The sequence below is a fragment of the Varanus komodoensis genome, unplaced genomic scaffold (genome assembly GCF_004798865.1).
Source record: "Varanus komodoensis strain SLA01 unplaced genomic scaffold, ASM479886v1 scaffold14_1, whole genome shotgun sequence".
NCBI lineage: Eukaryota > Metazoa > Chordata > Lepidosauria > Squamata > Varanidae > Varanus > Varanus komodoensis.
In genome coordinates, this window is record NW_025335438.1 from 3,513,334 (window position 1) to 3,535,216 (window position 21,883).

Here is a 21,883-nt window from a genome sequence, read left to right on the forward strand (position 1 = left end):
TCAAAATTGAGAAAGGAGTTCAGCAAGGCTGTATACTGTCACCCTGCCTATTTAACTTATATGCAGAGCACATCATGAGAAAGGTGGGGCTAGATGAATCACCAGTTGGAATTAAGATTGCTGGGAGAAATATCAACAACCTCAGATATGCAGATGATACCACTTTCATGGCAGAAAGTGAAGAGGAACTAAAGAGCCTCCTGATGCAGGTGAAGAAGGAGAGTGCAAAAGTTGGCCTGAAACTCAACATTAAGAAAACTAAGATCATGGCATCCGGTCTACTAACTTCCTGGCAAATAGATGGGGAAGAAATGGAGCTAGTGACAGATTTTATTTTCCTGGGCTCCAAGATCACCGCAGACGGTGAGTGCAGCCAAGAAATTAGAAGACACTTGCTCCTGGCGAGGAGAGCTATGGCAAATCTAGACAGCATACTAAAAAGCAGAGACATCACCCTGCCAACAAAAGTGCGTATAGTCAAGGCTATAGTTTTCCCAGTTGCAATGTATGGCTGTGAAAGCTGGACCATAAGGAAGGCTGAGCACCGAAGGATTGAGGCCTTTGAATTGTGGTGCTGGAGGAGACTCCTGCGAGTCCCTTGGACCACAAGGCAATCAAACTGGTCAGTCCTTGAGGAGATCAAGCCTGACTGCTCTTTAGAAGGCCAGATCCTGAAGATGAAACTCAAATACTTTGGCCACCTAATGAGAAGGAAGGACGCTCTGGAGAAGAGCCTAATGCTGGGCACAATAGATGGCAAAAGAAGGGACAGCAGAGAATGAGGTGGTTAGATGGAGTCACTGAAGCAGTTAGTGTGAGCTTGAGTGGACCCCGGGGGATGGTGGAGAACAGGAAGGCCTGGAGGAATGTTGTCCTTGGGGTCGCAATGGGTTGGACACGACTTTGCAACTAACAACAACAAAAGAAAGGCAGGCAGCAGAAGAACTTAAGAGTCTGGATATGACATTACTTTTGCTTTAAAGTGTATATTATTGAGTAAAGTTACCTGTTTTACATCCACAAACTGCACGCATTCTAGCCACATGCCCAGAAAGCCACATCCGCAATGAACACATTCTTGTTTGTGGGAAAGTAGCTTCTGGACTTCTAAATTCTGTTTTATTGCTGTTTGTAAATAACAGTTTTTATTTTCCAGCTGAGTGAAAATAAATCTTGCTGTTACCTCCTGTACAATTAAAAAAAAAAAGATAATAAGCAATATTATTGGCAAGACTTGCAGCAGAAGCTCAGAATGAATGCTTGTTATTCTCAGTCCAAAGAGGTGATGTTGTGAGTCCAGGACTCCATGTTCTAATAGTTCCTTCTCCGGGAAGACCTTGCAGCCCTTCATACTGGGTGGGTTTGCATTACATTTCTTTATTTTATTTAGGAAATGTATAGGCCATCCATCACTGTCGTCTCTGGACAGCTTACAGAATATTCTAAAATAAATTAGCTATTCCATGAACTGAGCATAAAACTGACATACTTAAAATAAATTACATAAATCATATACAATTAAAATTGGTTGACATTAAAATTTGGATCAAATGAAAAGGTCTTGACCTGACGCCAAAAAGCATATAATGACAGCCACAGGCGGATCTCTCTTTGGTAATGGCACTACAGGATTGGACCATGCTTCCCACTGGTCAATTTAATGTTACCCTCATGGGTTACTTGATTACAGTGGGAATTTGACTGTGATTCAGGGATCCATTTGCATATATTCAGAATTCCCCAACTTTACATAATGAAGGAGGGGATGACTTAACTCAATTAAGGTAGATGACCTACAAGTCATGGATTTCAATTACGATAAAGGTGGGTAGCCTAGCATATGCCCATCAGGATCTTCGTTCTCCTAGCTGCCATGAAATCCTTGGCCATGCAGCCCTTCACAGAAAAAACTTGACAAGATGATGAAGTGACACCAGTAAATAAAAAATGCAAGCTATACATGTACAATCTATAACCGATCAGCTCCTCGGTAACAGCCCTTACAAAGCCACTGCTTGACTGGAGAATAAGAGTCGTTCCCATTGCATTTGGAAATATTCTAAACACAAAACACTGTCAATCTACTCTGTGGGACATGCCAGGAGCAACGGGTCTAAACAAAGGATGGGCATTTTTCAGCCAGTAGTTTCTGTTGGCTTTTGATAACACTTGGAGGAAGGGACTTAAGCTGGAGCTGGCATTAGCAGGCAAGTGGTGCTGTTCTGTTGACCAGGAAAGGCAGAAGGCAAAATTCCTAGTATTTATAGTGCCTAGGAATCGTGGGGCCAGTGTTGCATGTCTCTTTACCTTCTTTGCCTGAAGGCAGCTCTGATGCCTGTATGCATGTAGGTCTAGTCTAACTCACAGCATCCCTCATGAGGTTTCTAGTTCAGACCTCAGAATCCCTGATATTTACAAAATGCCCACAAGTTTTGTTTTGTTTTGCTTATACAGTGCATATGAATTCTACAAAGCTTTTCTACTCATATGCAGCCAATTAAAAAACTAAAAGCTATTTGTCTGTATACATATTTACAAGATATAAAAAATTTACAGCTATATTGTTTTAACTAGCCAAGTTAATCATGTTCTTTTACCATCAGAAGAATTAAAGCTTTACTTCATATTGATATTTAAATAGCTGACCTTTTTCTCTGTAGAATAACCTTTTGAAAATGCTCAGATAGCTAAATTCACTCTGTTTCCAGGATAAATACTTATTTTATAATTACAGATGGTTCGTTCTGCTGTTTACATAAATATATTTGCACAGCCTACCCCCAAGGAAATTATTCTGTAGAATCTGGAAATACTTTGCTTTTATTTTAAAAATCAGGTATTTGTGTTAGGGTTTAGAAAAACAAATTGGGATTTAATTTATTACTGGTTGCAAAATCATTACATCAAACAATAATAAAAAGAACAGATATAGTATTCTATAGGGAAACAAATTGTCAATAGAAAAAAGAATTTCTTTAGAGTGATTGAGACATGGCTGGGTTCACACAACATAACACTGTATACTCAAAATTTAACGTTAGTTGTTGTTGAATTGTGCAAGTACTTGTTGAACTGTAGTGTGTTGTGTTGTATAAACCTAGCCATGCTAACAAACTGTGGTTTGTTACCCACAAACAACCCACAGTTCAGAAGCCAAGAACAAACCATGTGTTCTCTGTGGGGGTTGTTCATGGTTAATAAACCATGCTTGTTATTAAGGCTGTGTGAACCCAATTCACTGCTTGCTGAAGCTACAAAATAGTAATTTGGTACCAGTAATGCCTGTGCTTATCAGTTCTGGAAGATGTGAGCTAAACAGCACAATTTATTTTAAATGTATATAACTTAGGTGTGTAGTTTAGGTGTAGTTGCATTTTAACACAATTTATTATTGCAGAAGGAGTTGCAAGCTAGTTGAAGTTCCTGCTAATGGAAGAAATAAGTCAGTTTTGACTGATTTTCTTAACGCAGCTGTCCTACCTTGGAGCATAGCCAGCATTGTTCTTAACAAGCCAGCTGACAGTGAGGGAAGAGGGATCAGAACTGAGATTCCTAGCTCCAAGGATGCAGCAGCATCTCTGATTTTGGATTAGGAAACCAATTTATTCTATGCCCCTGTCCCCAAGCAATGTCTAGGGGCCATAAGAGTGTTACCTCCAGGTGTAATTCTGTGCATGCTTAGACAGAAAAGAGTTCTACAGCTTCCAGTATTCCTGTTTGGAGTATGCTAGGAACTGCAGGCCTCTCTTCTGTCTAAACATGCTTAGATTATAATCCACTTTACTTGGAAGTGAGTCCCACTGAACCTAATGGAACTTGCCTGTAATTATGTACAGGACTACACCAACTATCAGACTAACATATCACCTTCAACAGCTTGCCCAGCCCCATTTTCTGGACCACAAAGCACTTATTAAGAATTATTCCAATTATTTCTTTGAAATCTGAAAAACAAATATAATTTTAAAATCATAGTTTTAAAACTATGATTAATTTTAAAACTATGATTAAAATTAAAATTTAATTTAATTTTAAATTAAAATTATATTACTATTAGAGAAGGTTTACTTCTCTAATTAGTGACCTTAAGAGTCAAAATGTCCTCCTCTTGCACGGCACTAACTGGATTCTTCTGAAACAATGGATTGCCTTCACAATAAAGTTCCTCAAGCTCAAGTTCTTCTATCTGTTTAAATAAGACAAGAAATATTAATATGGGGTGGGGAGCTGGAATCTGTATTCATTCAAAGAAGTGCCATTCTAAATATTTTCAATTGATTTTAATTAACATAGAGTGAAAGGGAAAGGGTAAGAATACATATACATTACCTGGCAATTATACATTTGTTTAGATATGTTATCCTAAATTGACATAAAGAATGGTGGAGATGCAGAGTATTAAAGGACTGCTTTCTACCACATGACCCTGCCCATCTGCTCTGTTCAGCAAAGGCCCTTCAACCATACAAAGTACAGTTGGCGGAATTGGAGGCCATCTTTGCTGCTGAACAAATGCTGTGAAACCCCCTATCCTAATGGGAGATCAGTCTGGCTTCTCTTGAGGATAACTTTGTTCCTGAATAGTGTTTTTATTTTATTTTATTTTATTTTTTTGAGGGGGGCAGGCCTTTGGCCTGACTGATGCCTGATTTTATTCAGTCAGTCAATTGCATACTTTGGCCTACAGCTCCATTAAAAATATATAGTTTGGCCATATCCATAAGGCTGGGCTACATGCCTTTCAACTGGACTGAATATTTACTCATATGTGATTTTCAGATGAGAACAAGAGTAAAGCTTTTTAGTTGTATACATGTTAACTCCTCTGAAATATCTAGAAACACTTTTGGAAGAAATTATAGTTGTGAGTCTTCCTGGGTAAGTCTACATCAGTTTGTGCATCTTCCTCGCAAAATTGTTACTTGCCCTCAGTTCTGTGAAGTTTCCCAATCCCAGCCAAGGAAAGGCAACCCCACAACATGATGCTGCCACTACCTTGCTCCACCATAGAGATGGTGTTTTCAGCACAGCATGGCCCAGAAGTTCAATTTTGGTTTCTCAGACCAAAGAACCTTTTCCCACATGTTTGCTATGTCTCGCACATGCCTTTTTACAAACTCCAAACCAGCCTTGATGTAGGTTTGTTTCATTAATGACTTTCTTATCACAACTCTTCCATAAATTCTGGCTTTGTGAAGTGTCCAATAGGGAAGTATGATTCGGGGGGGGGGGGGGTCGAATCCATTGGATTCCCCTGACTCTGGTCTACTTTCTAGCATCTCTGAATCCATGTTCCTGGCAAGTGTGCCCAGTGCTCACAGGGCACTTGCCAGGAATTGAGCCGTTTGTGCTGCTGCACCTGACATGCAAGATTGCTAGTTGTGCGAACTTCATTCCACAAAAATTTGCAGGCTTCTTCTCAACTCAGCTCCCTTTGCAAGACCAGGCCAAGCACTGCAGAGAGTCCATTCCCCCGAGTTCAACCCAACCCTAGTACCTGGGTGATACTTGTCCCATGCACAGTTTCTTCCATTTCAGCTGTATATATTCCAATTTCCTTCAGAGTTCTCGTTTGACTTCTTGGTTGCTTTTCAGACTAATGTCCTCCTTGCCTAGCCACTGAATTTTGGTGGAGATCCTTCTTATGCAGAATGGCAGTTAAGCCATATTCTTTTGATTTCGTAATAATGGATTTCGCAGTGCTCTGGTGGCTTTTCGTAGTTTAGGATTTTTTAAATGACCCAATCCTGACTGGTGTTCCTGCACACCTTTATTCTGGATAATTCCTTGACCTTCATGATCCTGTTTGTTTACTCTCTCCAGTGAAATCAGAAGCCTTCTAGAAACAGCTGCATGTAATCTGAGATCAGGTGGCAGTGAATTTGCACACAGATAGATGCCATTCAACATGTGATTTCTGGAGGCAGTGTATTAAGACATGTCACAGCAACAGGGAAGATTACTTAATGAACCAACATGTGCCAGTTTGTTTTTGCTTACAACTTTTGTGCCAGAGTAAAAATGGCATTAAAAATACTTTGCACCTTAACAATATTAAATATCTTGTGTAATCAGGTGAATTAAATCTATTTCAATTCCAAGTTGTAATGTAAGAAAATGTGGGAAAGTAAAGGGGTCTCTGTGAATACTTCTGAAAGGCACTGTAGATAAGACAGTCCTGCAGATATCAATTTTACTGATATTATATAAAGAACCATATAAATAAACCCAAAATGCACCAACCTATTTTGAACACCTGTAATAAGTGTATAAACACACACACACAATTCAGTGCTGCTGCTTTATCTGTAAAATCACTTACAATTTTCCATCAATAAAACCTTGTGATTTTGTAACGTTAAAAGTTTCATACCTCCAGACATGAAGAGTGAATAGGCAACTGGGTCACATAGTTTGTAGCAATTGCCGTAAAAATGTATCAGTTGCTTACAATATTTTTAAATTATAACCATGACAGAATCCCTGAGGTGTAATCCAAAAATCTCCTTTACAAGAAATGTCAAAATATGATTTCATTCTCATAAAATATAGTGAAGAACAGATCAGTAAGTTTGGAACTCTTCAGTTCTCTAACTAGCAGAAGTTCCACATAAAAGTGACTGCTAGTTTTTCCTGAAAATGAATTTAGCAGATATTTATTAATACTGAACACAATCCAGCACAGTTAAACACATAAACCCCATTGATTTTAATGGGAAGGATTTACTCATGTGCTAAAGTCTTCCAACGAACCAATGAGGCTTAAAGGTGTTTAAATTTAGTTGTAGTGTATTAATTGTCCTTTAAAGGCACAATCCTATACATGTTTAAACAGAAAAAAATGCTGGGATATAGGAATTTTTCTAATTAAAACATGCATAGCTGGATATAAAAGGCTAGGAACCTGCATTTTCAGCCAGGATGGACAAATAGCTGTATTTCTTGTAACAAACACAGGTTACATCATAATAATTTGTGCACATCGGAGAAGAATTCTCATAGAATTCATATTTACATTTTTAAAAGTAGTAAAATTAAAAAGTATTGCTGCTAAAACAATCCAAAGAATTCTATCTTCTGAGAAAATAAGAGCAAGAGTCCCCCAACTCCATCTTCTTGTCCACACCGCCAGGAAGGAATGAAGCCACTGAGAAACAGTACCTCCAATTTCCATCCCAACAAGGCAGCTAAGAAGGATACCATTGTCAATAGTGTCAAATGTCACTGAGAAGATCCACCAGAACCAATAGGAACACACTTTCCTTGACTAGTTCCTGGTGTAGCTCTTATACCAAGGTGATCAAAGCTGTTTCCATTGTATAATCAGGTTTGATGCCCAACTTTAAATAGATCTAGATATACCATCTCAACCAAGAATCCATGCAGTTGGGAAACTACCATACACTGTAATACCTTGCCCCAAAGTGGCATAGTAGAGATTAGTCAGTAATTATTCAATGTAGTGTTATTCAGAAAAGGCGTTTCAACCTGGCTCACCAGTATCTCCTTCAGGAAGGCTGGAACCCTGTCTTAACCAACAGATAATCCACCTCTGGTGACTTTTATGAGCCATGCCCCAAAAATTGATGGAATGTAGGCGCCTATAACACTTCAACGTGTTTAATATGTGCATAATAGAGTCTCACCACTATTTTTTCCCGTTAAATGGGCTCAAGTTTTGACCAATCTTTTTTCACTGAGAAGTCCACACACAAGAAACATTAGCCTTTTATATTTTTCCCAGCTACAGTTCTGACCAACAGGTAAGACATGGCCTTTTTTCTACTACTATTTGAGTTTTATCGTGCATCAGAGACCTATTTTCATGCCAATGTACACACCATTTACATTATAGAACACTTGCAACCTTTTGTTCCTTTGTAATTTACGTAATTCTGAGACATGTAAAATGTTCAGTCCAAGGAAGGATTTTAGTTGAGAATCTGTTTGGTTTAATAACATGCTTGCCTTCATTTTCATAATTTTTGAACATTTTTCTTCAGGAATGTGTGTACTTTTCAGGCGTATATGTTTTAAAGTTCAACCAAAATAATCTAGAAAAAGACCTTTGCATCAATAGTGTGGGTCATTTGTACTTTCAAAAAGAAAAACTCTGCATGTGTAAAAATATAAGGTATGCACATTGAAACTTTTGTTCCTTTTCAGTCCTTTAGTTGTATGCACAAATGGCAGAGCTGAATTTATCCAGTATCCACCACAAGATGCAGTGGGTCAGAGATCTACCTCCCACTTTGTCATTATTTATTGTTTGTTTGTTTAATTTCTATACCACCCAATAGGTGAAGCCCTCTGGGTAGTGAACAACAATAATGTATAATATTATTGGCCATCCAATAAGAACAATAAGGTATTGGCCATCCCCCTATATATTAAGGGTCTCTTAATATATTTAGATTATTCAAATATATCCTTTGATATATTTGTGCTAATCTTATCATAACCCCTTTTGCTTCCCACCAAACTTTCCTAGAATTTCTTGTTCTGCATCCAGTTCCATAAACAACCCAAGAATGCACCATTCCTGGGTTGTCTGATAACATGTCTGAACCTGAAACTCTGGATTGTTGATGGACAAACAGCCTTGAGTTTCAACTCAACAACAAGCCATGAGCTAGAACTCTAGATTGTTATCCTTCAACAACCCAGGAATGGGTTGGGAGTAGCAGGTGCAATGAAGCAACATACTTGCCCAGTTCAGTATAGCCCTGACTATGGGTTTAATCTGTAGTTAGTTCTTGGATTCTGGCCATTTCTTCATACCATCTTCCTTAACATCTTTGTTAAGCTGAGCCATTGGTATCTAAGGGCAGCTTTAGTCATTCCACAAATACATGTAATACCAGTGCTAAACTGGTGGTCCCTACAGTGCTATACATTTATATAGACATCTAGAACACCTTTGCTGAACACTGCTTCAGCAATCATGGTTGCTGTGTAATATACCCAAAGTGGGCAATCATTTGTGGCTGCAGGCTGCTGCTCAAACAGGCTTTATTACTGATGCATCAGGAACAAAGTCTGAACATTAAAATTTTGTAGAAAATAGTTTCCTATCCATCTACCTTTTCTTAGCTGCATGACATAATTTAGTGCTGCCCTCAGGTGACTATTGATATTATTGCAAGCACGCATTCAAATATCCTCCCTAAGTCTCAGGCTGCTCCCAGACGGAGGGTCCCTAGCTCCAACAACCAGAAGGCACTATTCAGGTATTCCATCTTTTCCTTTCGTTTTTTCTTGACGGATTCCATGCAATAAGGAAAAAGACAATGCCAGTGGTGGGAATGCACAGGAGGACCATGTGTGGAAGATGACAACTTCTAGAACAGGGGTCCTCAAACTTTTTCAGCAGGGGGCCAGTTGAAAGGTGCCAGTGCTAGCCGCGGGCCGGAAAGGTGGTGCTGGCAGTGCACGCGGGCCAGTGAGGGGGTGGGGGTGGTGGGGGTGGGTGCATGCGCTGAGGTGGGGGTGGGGTGCATGGTGAGGTGTGGCGAGGTGCAGGCGGGCAGCCGTGCGCGGTGAGGGGAGGGAGGGAGGTGCACAAGGCAGAGGCTTGCTCGCTTGGAGATCATCTTCTCCGAGCGAGCAAACCACCACCTCCCTGCACGCGGGGCGGGGTGGGCGGCAGCGGGGGAGCGCATGGGTGTGGCAGGTGCAAATGGGCATGGCGGGCCGTATCCGGCCCCCGGGCCATAGTTTGAGGACCCATGTTCTAGAACCTCGTGGGTAAAACCCTGCAAATAAAGCAGGGCAATGATGTAATATAAAAGCCTCATCTGGAAGCATCAATTATAAGAATGTCTATATATTCTGTGGAGGTCCAAAGAACTGTTAGCAAAATTTCCTTCACACAGTATGACTTTTCTGTTTCTTCTTATGCATGGCAGCCTCACATATCCTGAAAAGCCATTTCCGAGCGTGGGAGACCCAGAATCAGTTTTTAAAAAGCACACAGAGACTAATCTTTTGGGGCAAGGAGGATACAAGTTCTGCAAGTATATGTCTTATCCTTTGCTTGCACTCCAAGGCTAAGCACTTCTGTTTTGCATGGGAGAGGTGACCTTTGTCTCTGCATTCCTTCTGCCAATGCAAGGTTGTCCATAATCCTAGAAGTTCAGAGGCTTATAGGAAGCCTCACTGGACAGTACCCAAGTAAGTTAATGAAAGGAATGTTTTCTGCCCTTTCCTCCCCCCTGCAGCCTCCCTCTTCAGAGGGTAGAGGAGACTTCCTGAACATTGCAAAATGGGGTGCAGAGGAAGGAGAAAAGTCAGGAGGAGATGGGAAGCCACCAAGAGATGTGAAACATTCCTTCCATGTACTTCTGTAAGTTAATTTATCTTAGTATTCAAACCCTTGGATTTTTTCAGACATCATCTGTTGCAATATTTTGTGACCAAAGATAAATACAGTGCCAGCCTCTCTGATATGAACAGGCAAACTGCTATTAAGGCTTTCTGAGGCTTCTCTTCCTTTACGTTGAATAGGTTCTCTTTTAAAGTTCACTCCATGTTGAACTGGATAGGAGGATTAATGACAAATAGCCTCACTAAATTGTCCAAGTGTCGGATTAATAAAGATGTGAAAAAAACTTATGAGAAAAAAATTAAATCAGTGTGTCTCACTTCCGTTTTAACAAGAAACTGTTTTGAAAGCAACTATGATTTCAGCTCAGAATCCAACACACAAAGGGAGGAGACCAAGAAGAATTACTTGGTCCCAGCATAATAAACATGGCTAAGCCTGGATTTCTACATCCAAGCAAGCCCAGAAATTAACTGAGGTCATTCAGAGGATTCACTCATACTTATACCTGCCTTACCTCTGAAACAACATCCAACCCCTTTTTGTGGCAACCTATATTTTGCTATTTTATCTGAATAGGTAAACTATAGTTTGTACTTGCATGCAAATAAGGATGGCAAACTAGGATCAAAGTAGTCAAGGAAGCATCAGAAGGAAGGAATCAATGTGCTCCAGAGAAAAGAGAAAGGAGGAAGTACAAATGCCTAAAGTCTCGTGCTTCAGTGTTATATTTAAATAATCCCACCTTCTTCCTAATTTTGAATTATGTATCAGTAATTATCTTTGGATGACCTAAGACAGAGATGCACAGCCTGTGCTCTTCCAGACATTTTGGCCTACAACCTTAATCAGTCCAAGCCTGCAGCACAATCAACAAAGAGAGAAGAATGGAGTTGTTGGTCAAAGCATTTGGAGGATTACAAGGTGTTCACCCTGGCCTAAGATTAGTTGTTTAAAATAAATGGCTGAGCAATAATATACTGGGGAATGGCCACAATAATTGGGCTTTTCTGAGCTGATTAGTGATCTTTCTGGGCTGATTCGTGATAAAGATTTGTGATCTTTTTATACAGAAAGAGACTCCTACTATGGACCAATACTCATGTTCTTCCGGACAAGTGAAGTTTACTAAATAAGCCCAGTGGGGTAAAGAGGAGAACCACCTACAAACTCCACAGAATGGACTATATCTCAGGAAACAAAAAATAAAAATGAAAGGAAGATGCCTACACTGTGTTCTAAATGGTTTTCAGTTTTCCATTTATAATGCTTCACACTAAAAGACAGATAAACTGATCAGGATTTTTCCCCAAGCACAGATATTTAAGTTCACTGGTACATATTTCTTTTTATTATACTTAAATCCTGCCTTTTTTCTTTCAAGCAACCCAAGAAGGCTTACATAATATTCCTCCTCTCAATATTACCCTCACAACAACCTTTTATATTTCACCAGCATTTTAAAAGTTAGCATTGTTTTAATGTTGTTTTTATATATTATTGTGATGCTGCATCTTATTTATCTATGCTATCGCTGCCCTGAGACACTGTAAATTTATGTATGTGGCATACCAAAAAAATAAATAAATAATGAACCCGTGAGCTTTGTGGCTGGCTAAAACTTGGATCTCCCAGATACCAGTGCTACACTATACTGGCTGTCACATATGGGGAACATAGTCCAAGTGAGGATTTGGCATGCCTGTTGTACTTGTTTTTGATAGATTGTGCTTGATGTATCCCTTATTAATTGTTGATGGACTTTAATTGGTGCTTCTTCCAAGCACACAAAAACTTCAGGAAATGTCATGAATTATGTCAGCGTATCTTTTTCTCCTTTTTATTACTACACATATGCTATTTTGCAGTCCAATCCTATGCATGTTTGCCCAGAAATAAGTCTCACTGGTTCCAGTGGGGCTTATTTCCAGGTAAGCATTCACAAGACTGCAGTTTGGATTATCATTTTATTTTAGTAGATAGTTTGTAAGCTGCCTTGGGCTTGCATGATAAAAAGTTGTACATTTCAAAAATTAATGAACATAGGAATACAAATCAAGTATATTTTTATAACTAATACAAGCACATTACAATATAGGTATTCCCACTTTATATTTCTAAAATTACTTTTACTAATTTCCACAATGTGCAGATTATTAATACTCATACTTACTTCAGCAGGGAAAATCTGGATATTGTTTCCTGCTACATCTAGAATTCTAAGTCTCTTCAGTTTGCAAAGTCCCTAGTTAAAAATGATAGAGTAATTGAGTTAAAACTAAAGTTCTATTAATAACATTATAGCAAATTAGTACTGCAGTGCTAAATGCAAGCACAAGTGAATGCACACTAAATGTGGTAAGGGGACTTCGGACTGTCAGAAGCCAAGAGCAGTGCCGCTAGGCTCTCACTAATACAGCCTCCAGCAGGGTCACCCGATGGAATAGCCAAAGCTAAGACACTAGACTAAGGTGCATCACCCCTCTTCAGGAGCAACATTCCCACCAACAGAAGAGGATGGATAGCTCTAATGGTGATTGGGGTGATCATGAAGGGCAGCTACTGGGCGAACTCAAAAAAAATGGAGTGGCTCAAATAGTGAGGCACGATATAGCACAGGAAATCAGGGGTTATAATGCAAAGTCTAACTGAATGATATGATCAGAAAATCCATACATATAACTATCATTCAATACTCTCCAAGAACAGACGTTGAAGAAGAAAATGTTGAAGTTGAAGTGAAAACGCTCTGAAAGCACTAGGAAGGCATATAAAGCATCCAATAAACATAGGATACCAACAGAACTTTTCCAAGCAGCAGAAACTGAATTGGTCCAAATCCTACCTAACAAGAATTATGCCAACAAATTCAGAAAACAAAACAATGCTTCACACACTGGAAACATTCCAAGCCCAAGAAAGAGAGATGCAAAAATTTTACCATCTTTGGAGCAAGACATGTCTGACATTCAAACTGGATTCTGAAAAGAAGAGATACTTGTATGTCAAATATGTCCTGAATCCAGAATTGTCACTTGAGTCACAAGTGCACTCACTGGCTAAGAGCCCCTTTCATCAGCTTAGGCTGATTTACCATATCTAGACAGAGAGAGCTTGGTCACAGTTGTCCCTGCTCTGGTAACCTCTCACCTGGATTACTGTAACAAACTCTACATGGGGCTGCCTTTGAAAACGGTCTAGAAAGTCCAACTGATTCAGAACAGGGCAGCACAGTTACCATTGAGGGATGGCTCACACAATCATATTATGCCAGTGATCTTTCAGGTGCATTGGCTGCCAGCTGAAGTCTGGGCCCAATTCAAAGTGCTGTTGTTAACATCTGAAGTCCTAAACAGTTTGGGACCAGACTATGTGAAGCAATGCTTTGCTCCATATCTTCCTAACTAGCCCCTAAGATCATCTGCTGAGATCTTTCTCAGGGACCCCCCCAAAAATAAAGAAGCTAAGGGGATGATGATTAGGAAAGGGCTTTTCAGTAATAGCACCCCGACTTCAGAACATGCTCCTCAAGGAGGTGCATCTGGCACCATCTTTGTTCTTTTTTCAGAGCCAGGTAGAAACCTTTTTATTTTCCAGACATTTTAATAGATAGCAGTTGTTTTGTGTTTTCACTGCTGCTATGCCATATATTAATTTTATTACAGTTGTGGGGTTGTCAATTTTTTGTTGTATTGGTTTGTTTATTGTCTACAGTTTATGACTATTTATTGTTTTTATATGTCTTTAAAAGTTTGAAAACCACCCATAGAGGCCAATGAGCTATGGGGCAGTATATGTGTCATGAAAGAATGAGTCGTCCTGCTCTGTGCCCACAAATGTCAAGCCTCTGTGTTACTTTCCCAGAGATCAGTCAATTCAGTCTGAAGGTCAAGGCCATATGGTTGGTGTGTCCAGAGTTTAAAACAGCCAGTGGTATCAAAAGAATGCCCAGGAAACAAACCAAAAGTCTAGGTATTTGATTAGTCTTAAACACTGCCAAAGACACCAATAACAATTCTTGTTGTTTGCTATGAAGAACAGACTCTGGCTGATCTAATTTATAGCCAACTGTAAATCAATGCTGCTGACTAATTAGACCAGCAAGTTGTTTTATGGGAAGATCTACACTTAGCCTGTTGCTTGAACTCATGCTGGATCTGTGAACTTCTCCTCCTTTATAGGGTGAATTGTTTCTGACTCCAGCTTCTGCTCTTAAAAAATGTTAGGGACTGCCCAAGAGGGTCCTGGCTGCTCCTTTACTAGAAGGCAGTTGGCTGTAGCCTCAACCCCTGCATCTGGCTGAGGCCAGGACCTGCTGTGCTGGCAATTCTTCATCTGAAGTACCTTCCTCCAGGTAGGGCATGACATTACTGCCCTCTCCATGATTGCCTCCCCCACAGCCTAAGGGTCCTGATGTCCCAGGGTATCACTGATGAAAGTGGTGGATTAGTTTCGCAGCCTGTACAACAGAGGCATCTTCCCAAGACTGCTCTTCTGGTCCATATCTCACCCAATCGCTATGGGATCATAGGTGGCCACAGTGTCATCAGGAGTCCAGTACTTCTGTGACTTCATATTCTTCCTCCCCATTTACTAATACTGGAGGAAGTGGAGCTGCAGGTTCATGGTCTGGGTGAGTAGGTCCTGCAGGATGACTGGATGAACTCAGAGGGAGGCAGGCAAATCTAAGCAGAAAGCTACTGGGTTGAACTGTGCTGGGTTGACAGGATAAGGCCCAAGGAATTGAGCACCCAGCTTGTAGCAGGGTTGTCTGATGGGCATGTGGAGAGCAGGACATGGTTACCCACCTTAAGGATGGGTCCAGCTTGCCTCTTACCATCTGAAAAATGTTTGTAAACCTGTTTACAAGCTCCAGTTGTTCTTTCAAGAGGGTCTGAGTAGCCTGAAATTCTTGTAATAGCTGATCAGCAGCCAGGGCAGAAGAGTGCTGGGCTATGGCAGGAAACAAACAAGAATGATAACCATAATTGGCAAAAAACGGGGTTTGCTGAGTGGAGGCATGGAGGAAACTAGTTTACACAAACACAGCAAGTGGTACCAGCAAGTGGTAGCAGTTCTACCCAATTGTCTTGCTGGCAACTTGCTTCTTTCTTAACCATTTAGAGACCTTGTTGGGCTATTCAGTGGCCTATCAATTTGAAAAACAAACAAACAAACAGATATGGCAACAGAGGTATGGTTAGAAAGTGACACTGGTGCCCACAGTGTGGCCATCTGACTGTGGGTGGTATGCTGAGGACAAATGGGGCTTCACCTCCAGCTGCTGCAGTAGGCTGTGCCAAAACTGAGCAGTAAATTGTGAGCCCTGACCAGACACTATCCCTTCTGGAAGACCATGGAGACAAATATGTTAGACAAACAGCTGCAGCGTGCTTTTTGCAGTGATGCCAGGACATGATACAAAGAGTGCTATCTTGGTGAATAGGTCTACCACCACCAAAATGGCAGTCTGTCCTTCTGCCAGAGGTAGGTCTGTAATAAAGTCCATATAGAACATTTTCCATGGTCCAGAGGGGGGAGGGTTTTTCCAGCAGGGGTGTTATTGGCACAGCAATAGATAGGGCAGGTCCTGACACAGTGCTCCATGTTTGCATGGACGTGGGATCACCAAAACTCATGGGTAAGCAGATGCTGGTCTGTAATCATGGCATAAGCAGCATATGTCCAGCTGACAGGTTCCTGAGGATACCTAATTATGAACTGTGATACAAAAGTCCATCTTGCAGAGTCCATCAGCACTTAGAAAACCAAGCAAAGTTTATTCAGAAGGAAAATACGCAGCAGGTACAAAACTCGTAACCTAATTTTGTCTAGGCAGCAAATATGCTTATTGCATCCCTAGTTCACTCTATATTTCCAAAGAGAAAATGAACCTAATAGGGTGTGCGCACGCGTGTGTGTGTATTATTGATTGATTGATTGATTGATTGATTGATTCAATTTGTATGTTGTCCCATTAGCCATTAGGCTCTCTAGGTGGCTCACAACATATACACAGCAATTAAAACAGCATGATGTGGGGGGGGGGGGGGGAGGAAAAACAGACAGACAGACAGACAGACAGACAGAGACCTAGTCTACTGCCTGTCTATCGTTTGTCCTGCGCAGTAGACTTTCAAAAGAAGTTGATTGGAGGTAGTCCCCATTCCAGGCTGGGCTCCCAGATCTACATTCAGAGCTTTCCCACTTCCATTTTTCCCTAGTTGCTTGATTGTTCTCAATTACCTCATCTATTACTGTCTGATATGTCTGTTTGAAATGGCTGTGTTTATTTTCTATAGGTAAAAATGTGTTTGTTGGCCTCAATTAATTGGGCAATTTCTAGGCATCTCACTGCAAACTCAGGACGCTGGTAGTCATCCTTGCAGGGCCATTTTCTCTTTAAGGGAAATGTCTTATGCCAGACGTTTTCCTCCACAAGAATCTCAGATATCATTCAGCATGCATTCTTATCTCATTCACACTGGCTAGCCCAGGTCGTTGGGTTACTCCTCCTAAACTCTACCTTACCCTACATGGCCCATGGTCTGCAAGCCTGTGTTTGTGGCACTGATATTAATTTTATGGATGCACTATGGCACTTGAGATCGTATCATAATGTATGTTAGCTGCTGAAGCACATCAAAGAATTTCAGAAGAACATTCTGTGTTTTATAGAGCACTGCAAAGCCCTTGACTATATGCATCACAAAAAGCTATGAATGGTACTGAAAGAAATGGATGTGTCTCAGCAGTTGATTGTACTGATGCATAACTTTCACCATGAGCAAGAAACTACTGTTTGGACAGAATACAAAAACATAGAATGGTTTCCTATAGGCCAAAGTGTCAGACAAGTGTGTATGCCTAGTAAGAAACAAACAGTATTCTCCAATTTTGGAATTATCACAGGGCACAGGCTTCATTAGGATCTCATTTTGTCAAAAACATCAAAAATACAGTATTTTCAGCATACCTTGGTATTACTTTATTATCCAATTATTGACCATTCATGGTGCATTCTTCTGCTCCTGCCCTCTATCTGGGTTTTGTGCATTTAAATACTTTTTTCTGATTGAAACTACCTTGAACATTTCATGAGCCATTTTGTATATGGGGCTTTACAGGCAAAACAGCAGCAGCAGCAGCAAGGCAAGTGTTATCTAGATGGGTCTTAGTATTACAGAATTCTTAGGCTGCTTCATACATAATGTCTTTAACATGTAGGGATAAAAATGACATAATCACAAGGAACAAATTTAATATGTGTTTGAAATATGTACACATAACAGAAAGCCAACACTGGCACATTCATGGGGTAAAGAACAGGCATGTCTTGCTTGTACCACATGAAGTGACTTCACCGTTTCAGCTCACCATTTTTTAATTTTCAGCTTTCAAGCACATTAATTCTATTTTTCATTAACTAAGGACTGAATGCAGGTAGTAAAAGCCAAATGTAGCCAAACATGACTCTGGGAAAGCCAATTTTAACAAACTCAGAGCAATGATAAATAAAGCCCCATGGCAAGCCACTCTAATGAGAAAAGGAGTCCAAGATGGGTAGGATTTTTTTAAGGAAATTCTAAAGGCACAACTGCAGGCAATTGCAGCAAAGAAAAGGGTAGAGGACAACAGAAGAAGCCTGTGTGGCTTCAAAAAAAGCATTGAGATGATCTGAAAACAAAAAAGGACATGTAAAGGGAGTGGAAGGAAGGCCAGGTTACAAAGGAAAAATACAAGAAGGTAGCACAGAATTGTAGGGATGTCATCAGGAAGTTAGGAATGAGGTGAGGCTAGTGAAGAATGCAAAAAGCCACACCAAAAAAAAACAAAAAAAACCCCCTTCTTCAGATATGTCCAGAGTAAAGGCAGAGGAAAGAAATGGGGGTTCAGATACTCATTGTGGACAGCAAAATGATAACAGATGACAAAGAAAAGGCAGAAGTGTGCAGTTCCTGCCTTTGCTCAATCTTCTCCCAAAAGAAGAGCTGTGCCCTTCCTGATCAAGGGGAAGTACACACTGAAGGAGCAGGATGGCAGTGCAAAATTGATAGGAAAATAGTTGAGGTTAATCTAATTGGGCTCAGTGGGTTCAAATCTCCAGGGCCTGATGTACAGTACCCTAGAGTCATAAAGAAGCTGGTTGGAAGAACTCTCAGAACCGTGTCTATTATTCTTTGAGAAAAGTCCAGTGAGGAGAGATTGAGAGAACTGGGCATGTTCAGCCTCAGGAAGAGAAGCCTGTAGGGAAATGTGATAGCACTATACAAGTATCTCAAAGGCTGTCACAAGGAGGAAGGACAGGATCTCTTTTCATTCATCCCAGCATGCATGACACAGAATAATGGGCTCAAGTTAGAGGAAGCCGGGTTCCATCTAAACACCAGAATAAAAATCCTGACTGTTATAGCAGTACAACAATGGAACCAATTACCTAGGAAGCCTTTGGGCTCTCTCACAGTAGAGGCATTCAATATGCAACTGGAAGCCATAATGAGAGGGATGGTTTAACTAGGAGTCCTGCACTGAGCAAGAGGTTGGACCCAATGGCCCTCTGGCCCCTTCCAACTCTACAATCCTATGACTCAACGAATCAGAAATAAAATGCAGGGACAAATCTCAACAGAGAGTTGGTTTAGACCCAGTATTGGAGACTAATTTATATGAAAAACACAGCTTTCAAAGAAGCAAGTCTTATATTTGCCGTTCCTCTCTTATGCTACTCAAGCAAATCAACTGCTTACATGAACAGTTATTATTTTATATATGGCAAATATAAAAATTATTGAATATATGACAAAATATTAATTCTAATTATATACCACGCCCATATACTACATAACAAAGTTTATCATCTGATGAGCAGACTAAAGAACTATCTCAAGACAATGCTATTTTCCAAAGCATATCACCACTCACATCAGGGAGATTGTTTATTTGGTTTCTTGACAAAATTAAGACCTTGAGCCTTGTCAGATATCGAATCTCTTCAGGAAGTGCAATGATTGAATTGTTGGACAAATGGAGTTCATGTAGTTTTTGGAGATAACACAGTTCTTTGGGAATACATTCTAGGCGATTATTGTCCACACTCAAACATTCAAGATTTCCAAGCCTATGAAAAGAACAAAATATTTCAAAATAATAGCCTCCAAGTCTGTTTGTTTTTCTATGTTCACCAAATACTTGGTAATGATTTTATATACTGCTTATATACAGGTCAATTTTAATTATACACATACAGTGTTGCAAGATGTCAACTGGAGCTACTAAAGCTTGGTACTTTCCAATATGTAGGGAAAACCTTGAAAGTGAATTCAAAATTAATTCAGGATATTGTTAATGGTCTACATTTTTGATAAGACATAGATAGCCATATAATGTAGAAGAACCACTGTCTGCAAAGTCTTGTTTATATCATGCAATGGGTGGGGTGGGTTAACTTCCTTTCAGGAACTGCGGACAGATAATGATCTTAAATCTATAGGTCAGAGTTCCCCAACCAGATTCTTTCCAGATGTTTTGGATATCATGACCAAGCAGATCATAGCAAATTTTTTATGATATGTGATCATTTTATCCAGATAAGAAGGAAGGAGCATCATAAAAATCCATCACAACACAAAATTCTCTGGGTTTATTGATGTTTGAAGACTAACAAAGGGTTGTAAAATACATGGTTAGTGTGAGGTCTTCTGCACATAACAATACAGGCAAGTGTTTTATCTCACAGCAAAAAATACTGATTATTGAGTATTACCAATAATACCAAGCAGTAAATATAGCTAGTTCAGGAGAAAATTTAGCCTTACAGTAATTAAAATTACCTGTGAATCTCTGGAGGAAGACAATTAAGCTGGTTATTGTTCAGATTGAGGAATACTAAATTCTGCAATCCATCTATTAGGAAAAACAATGTTAATATACTCTCTAGAGGCTTCATTATGCATTGTGTTATTCCTAATGTCCTACTGTGTACTATGTGCCAGGCCTGTATAAACATGTTTGTTATTATATTTTTATGTGACTCTACATTATATTTTTATGTGACCAAGCATATATTGTGACAAGTCTATTAGATGACTAGATTAACAGTTTCTAGTGGAGATGAGTGTTCTTAAAAGGTGATCAAGAAAGTATTCTTGAAAAAATGAGATGACTACCAAATTAGATGTAGCCTAATTGGATGGAGACCCCAAATTAGAGTTACAAATAGGATGGACCACATTAACAGCTGAGTCCTATGCATGGTTACTTGAACCATGCATGGTTACTTGAACAACAAAGGAACACTCTATCCACAGGCAAGTGTGGATAGAATAGCACCCTATATGGCTGCTGCAGCTGGAAAAATGAAAAGGAGGATCTGGTTTGGCTATAGTCATAGACAGCCTAAAAATTATGGAAGCCCAAGCAGTGATACACATATTGACTGTAAGCCTAATAAATTCTTGGAAATGAAACTAGTTTGAGTTGCAATATTCAGCCAATTAATTGAATTATCCATTCATCACATTTCCATACTATCCAATGGCCAAAACTCTCTGTGAGGTTTAAAAAGATAAACTGATTGGAAAACTTCTGAAAGGCTTGCAGCACAATCCTATTATGCTTCCACCCCAGAAGCATTCAAGCCTCTGAACTCCAGTGGCTGGAGTGAAGTACACCAGTGACAAGCTCCACTGCCACCATGCAGTGCCCCATGCATTTTTTTCTTGATAATCAGTTTGGTAATCTAGATAAAGTACCAGAGAGGGGGAAGGAAGGAGGCTGGGACACTGATAGGCTGCCCACTGATCAATGCAGATGACCCCAACCTATTCCTCTCCCCACCCCTGACAAGTATATATGAGGCTTTGAAACTCATATAATAAACTGATTTCCAACATGTATTATAAATACTAATTTATATTACTGTAATCAGTGTTTGATACTCAGCAACATATGCGATGATCTTACCAAATACTAAAGGTGAAATTCTGGTGATCTTGTTTGCAAATAAATGAAGCTTCTGTAAAGATTCGAGGTATTGCAATTGCTCTGGAACTTCCTCAAAATTATTGTTTCCCAAATTCAGTACCTTCAACTACAATCAGATATTTGATTAAATAGATTTCTGTCATATCTGCTCTAACCTTGAAAAATAAAGCATCCATTTACCATGACCAGTATCCATACATATTTTGATCTGGAAGTGGAGGGGCTGACATCAACCCCTTTGTCATGATCAGATCAGAACACTTCCTTTTGAGGTTAGGCTCTTGGCCCCCTTTCCCCTCTCATGGATGGGAAATCTATTAAAATGATCCACCCCCAGAGACTGATGGATCTGTATGGCTTCCAGAGGGCTCTGGGGGTGTTTTAGGCTGATATGGCTGGCACTCCCGTTGAAGTCACTTTGTGGAATACAGAGAAGACCAGGCAGTTGACACAATCACACTCAAGTGCTCTCTTTCCCTGCATGGAGCCCATGCAGATACGCATTGGAGCTGAGGTCAATGAAACAGACAGCTTCAGCTCAAATGGAGAAAAACTCATGATGAATCTGACCAAACA

At 40.0% G+C, this 21,883-nt stretch overlaps 2 protein-coding genes across 2 annotated transcripts in view; both read right to left on the reverse strand.

Annotated features, from left to right (window-relative positions):
- The window catches only part of SLC26A7 (solute carrier family 26 member 7), a 157,942-nt gene that overhangs the window by 127,101 nt on the left and 8,958 nt on the right, over positions 1-21,883 (reverse strand). The window lies entirely within an intron of this gene.
- The window catches only part of LRRC69 (leucine rich repeat containing 69), a 39,809-nt gene that overhangs the window by 9,468 nt on the left and 8,458 nt on the right, over positions 1-21,883 (reverse strand). The window contains exons 2-7 of the mRNA XM_044423770.1: positions 21,287-21,413; positions 20,155-20,227; positions 19,247-19,442; positions 12,498-12,569; positions 4,085-4,186; positions 1,007-1,186 (exon numbers count right to left, since the gene is read on the reverse strand). Of these exons, the coding sequence (XP_044279705.1) occupies positions 1,007-1,186; positions 4,085-4,186; positions 12,498-12,569; positions 19,247-19,442; positions 20,155-20,227; positions 21,287-21,413 (750 nt within the window). The remainder of the gene's footprint in view (positions 1-1,006; positions 1,187-4,084; positions 4,187-12,497; positions 12,570-19,246; positions 19,443-20,154; positions 20,228-21,286; positions 21,414-21,883) is intronic.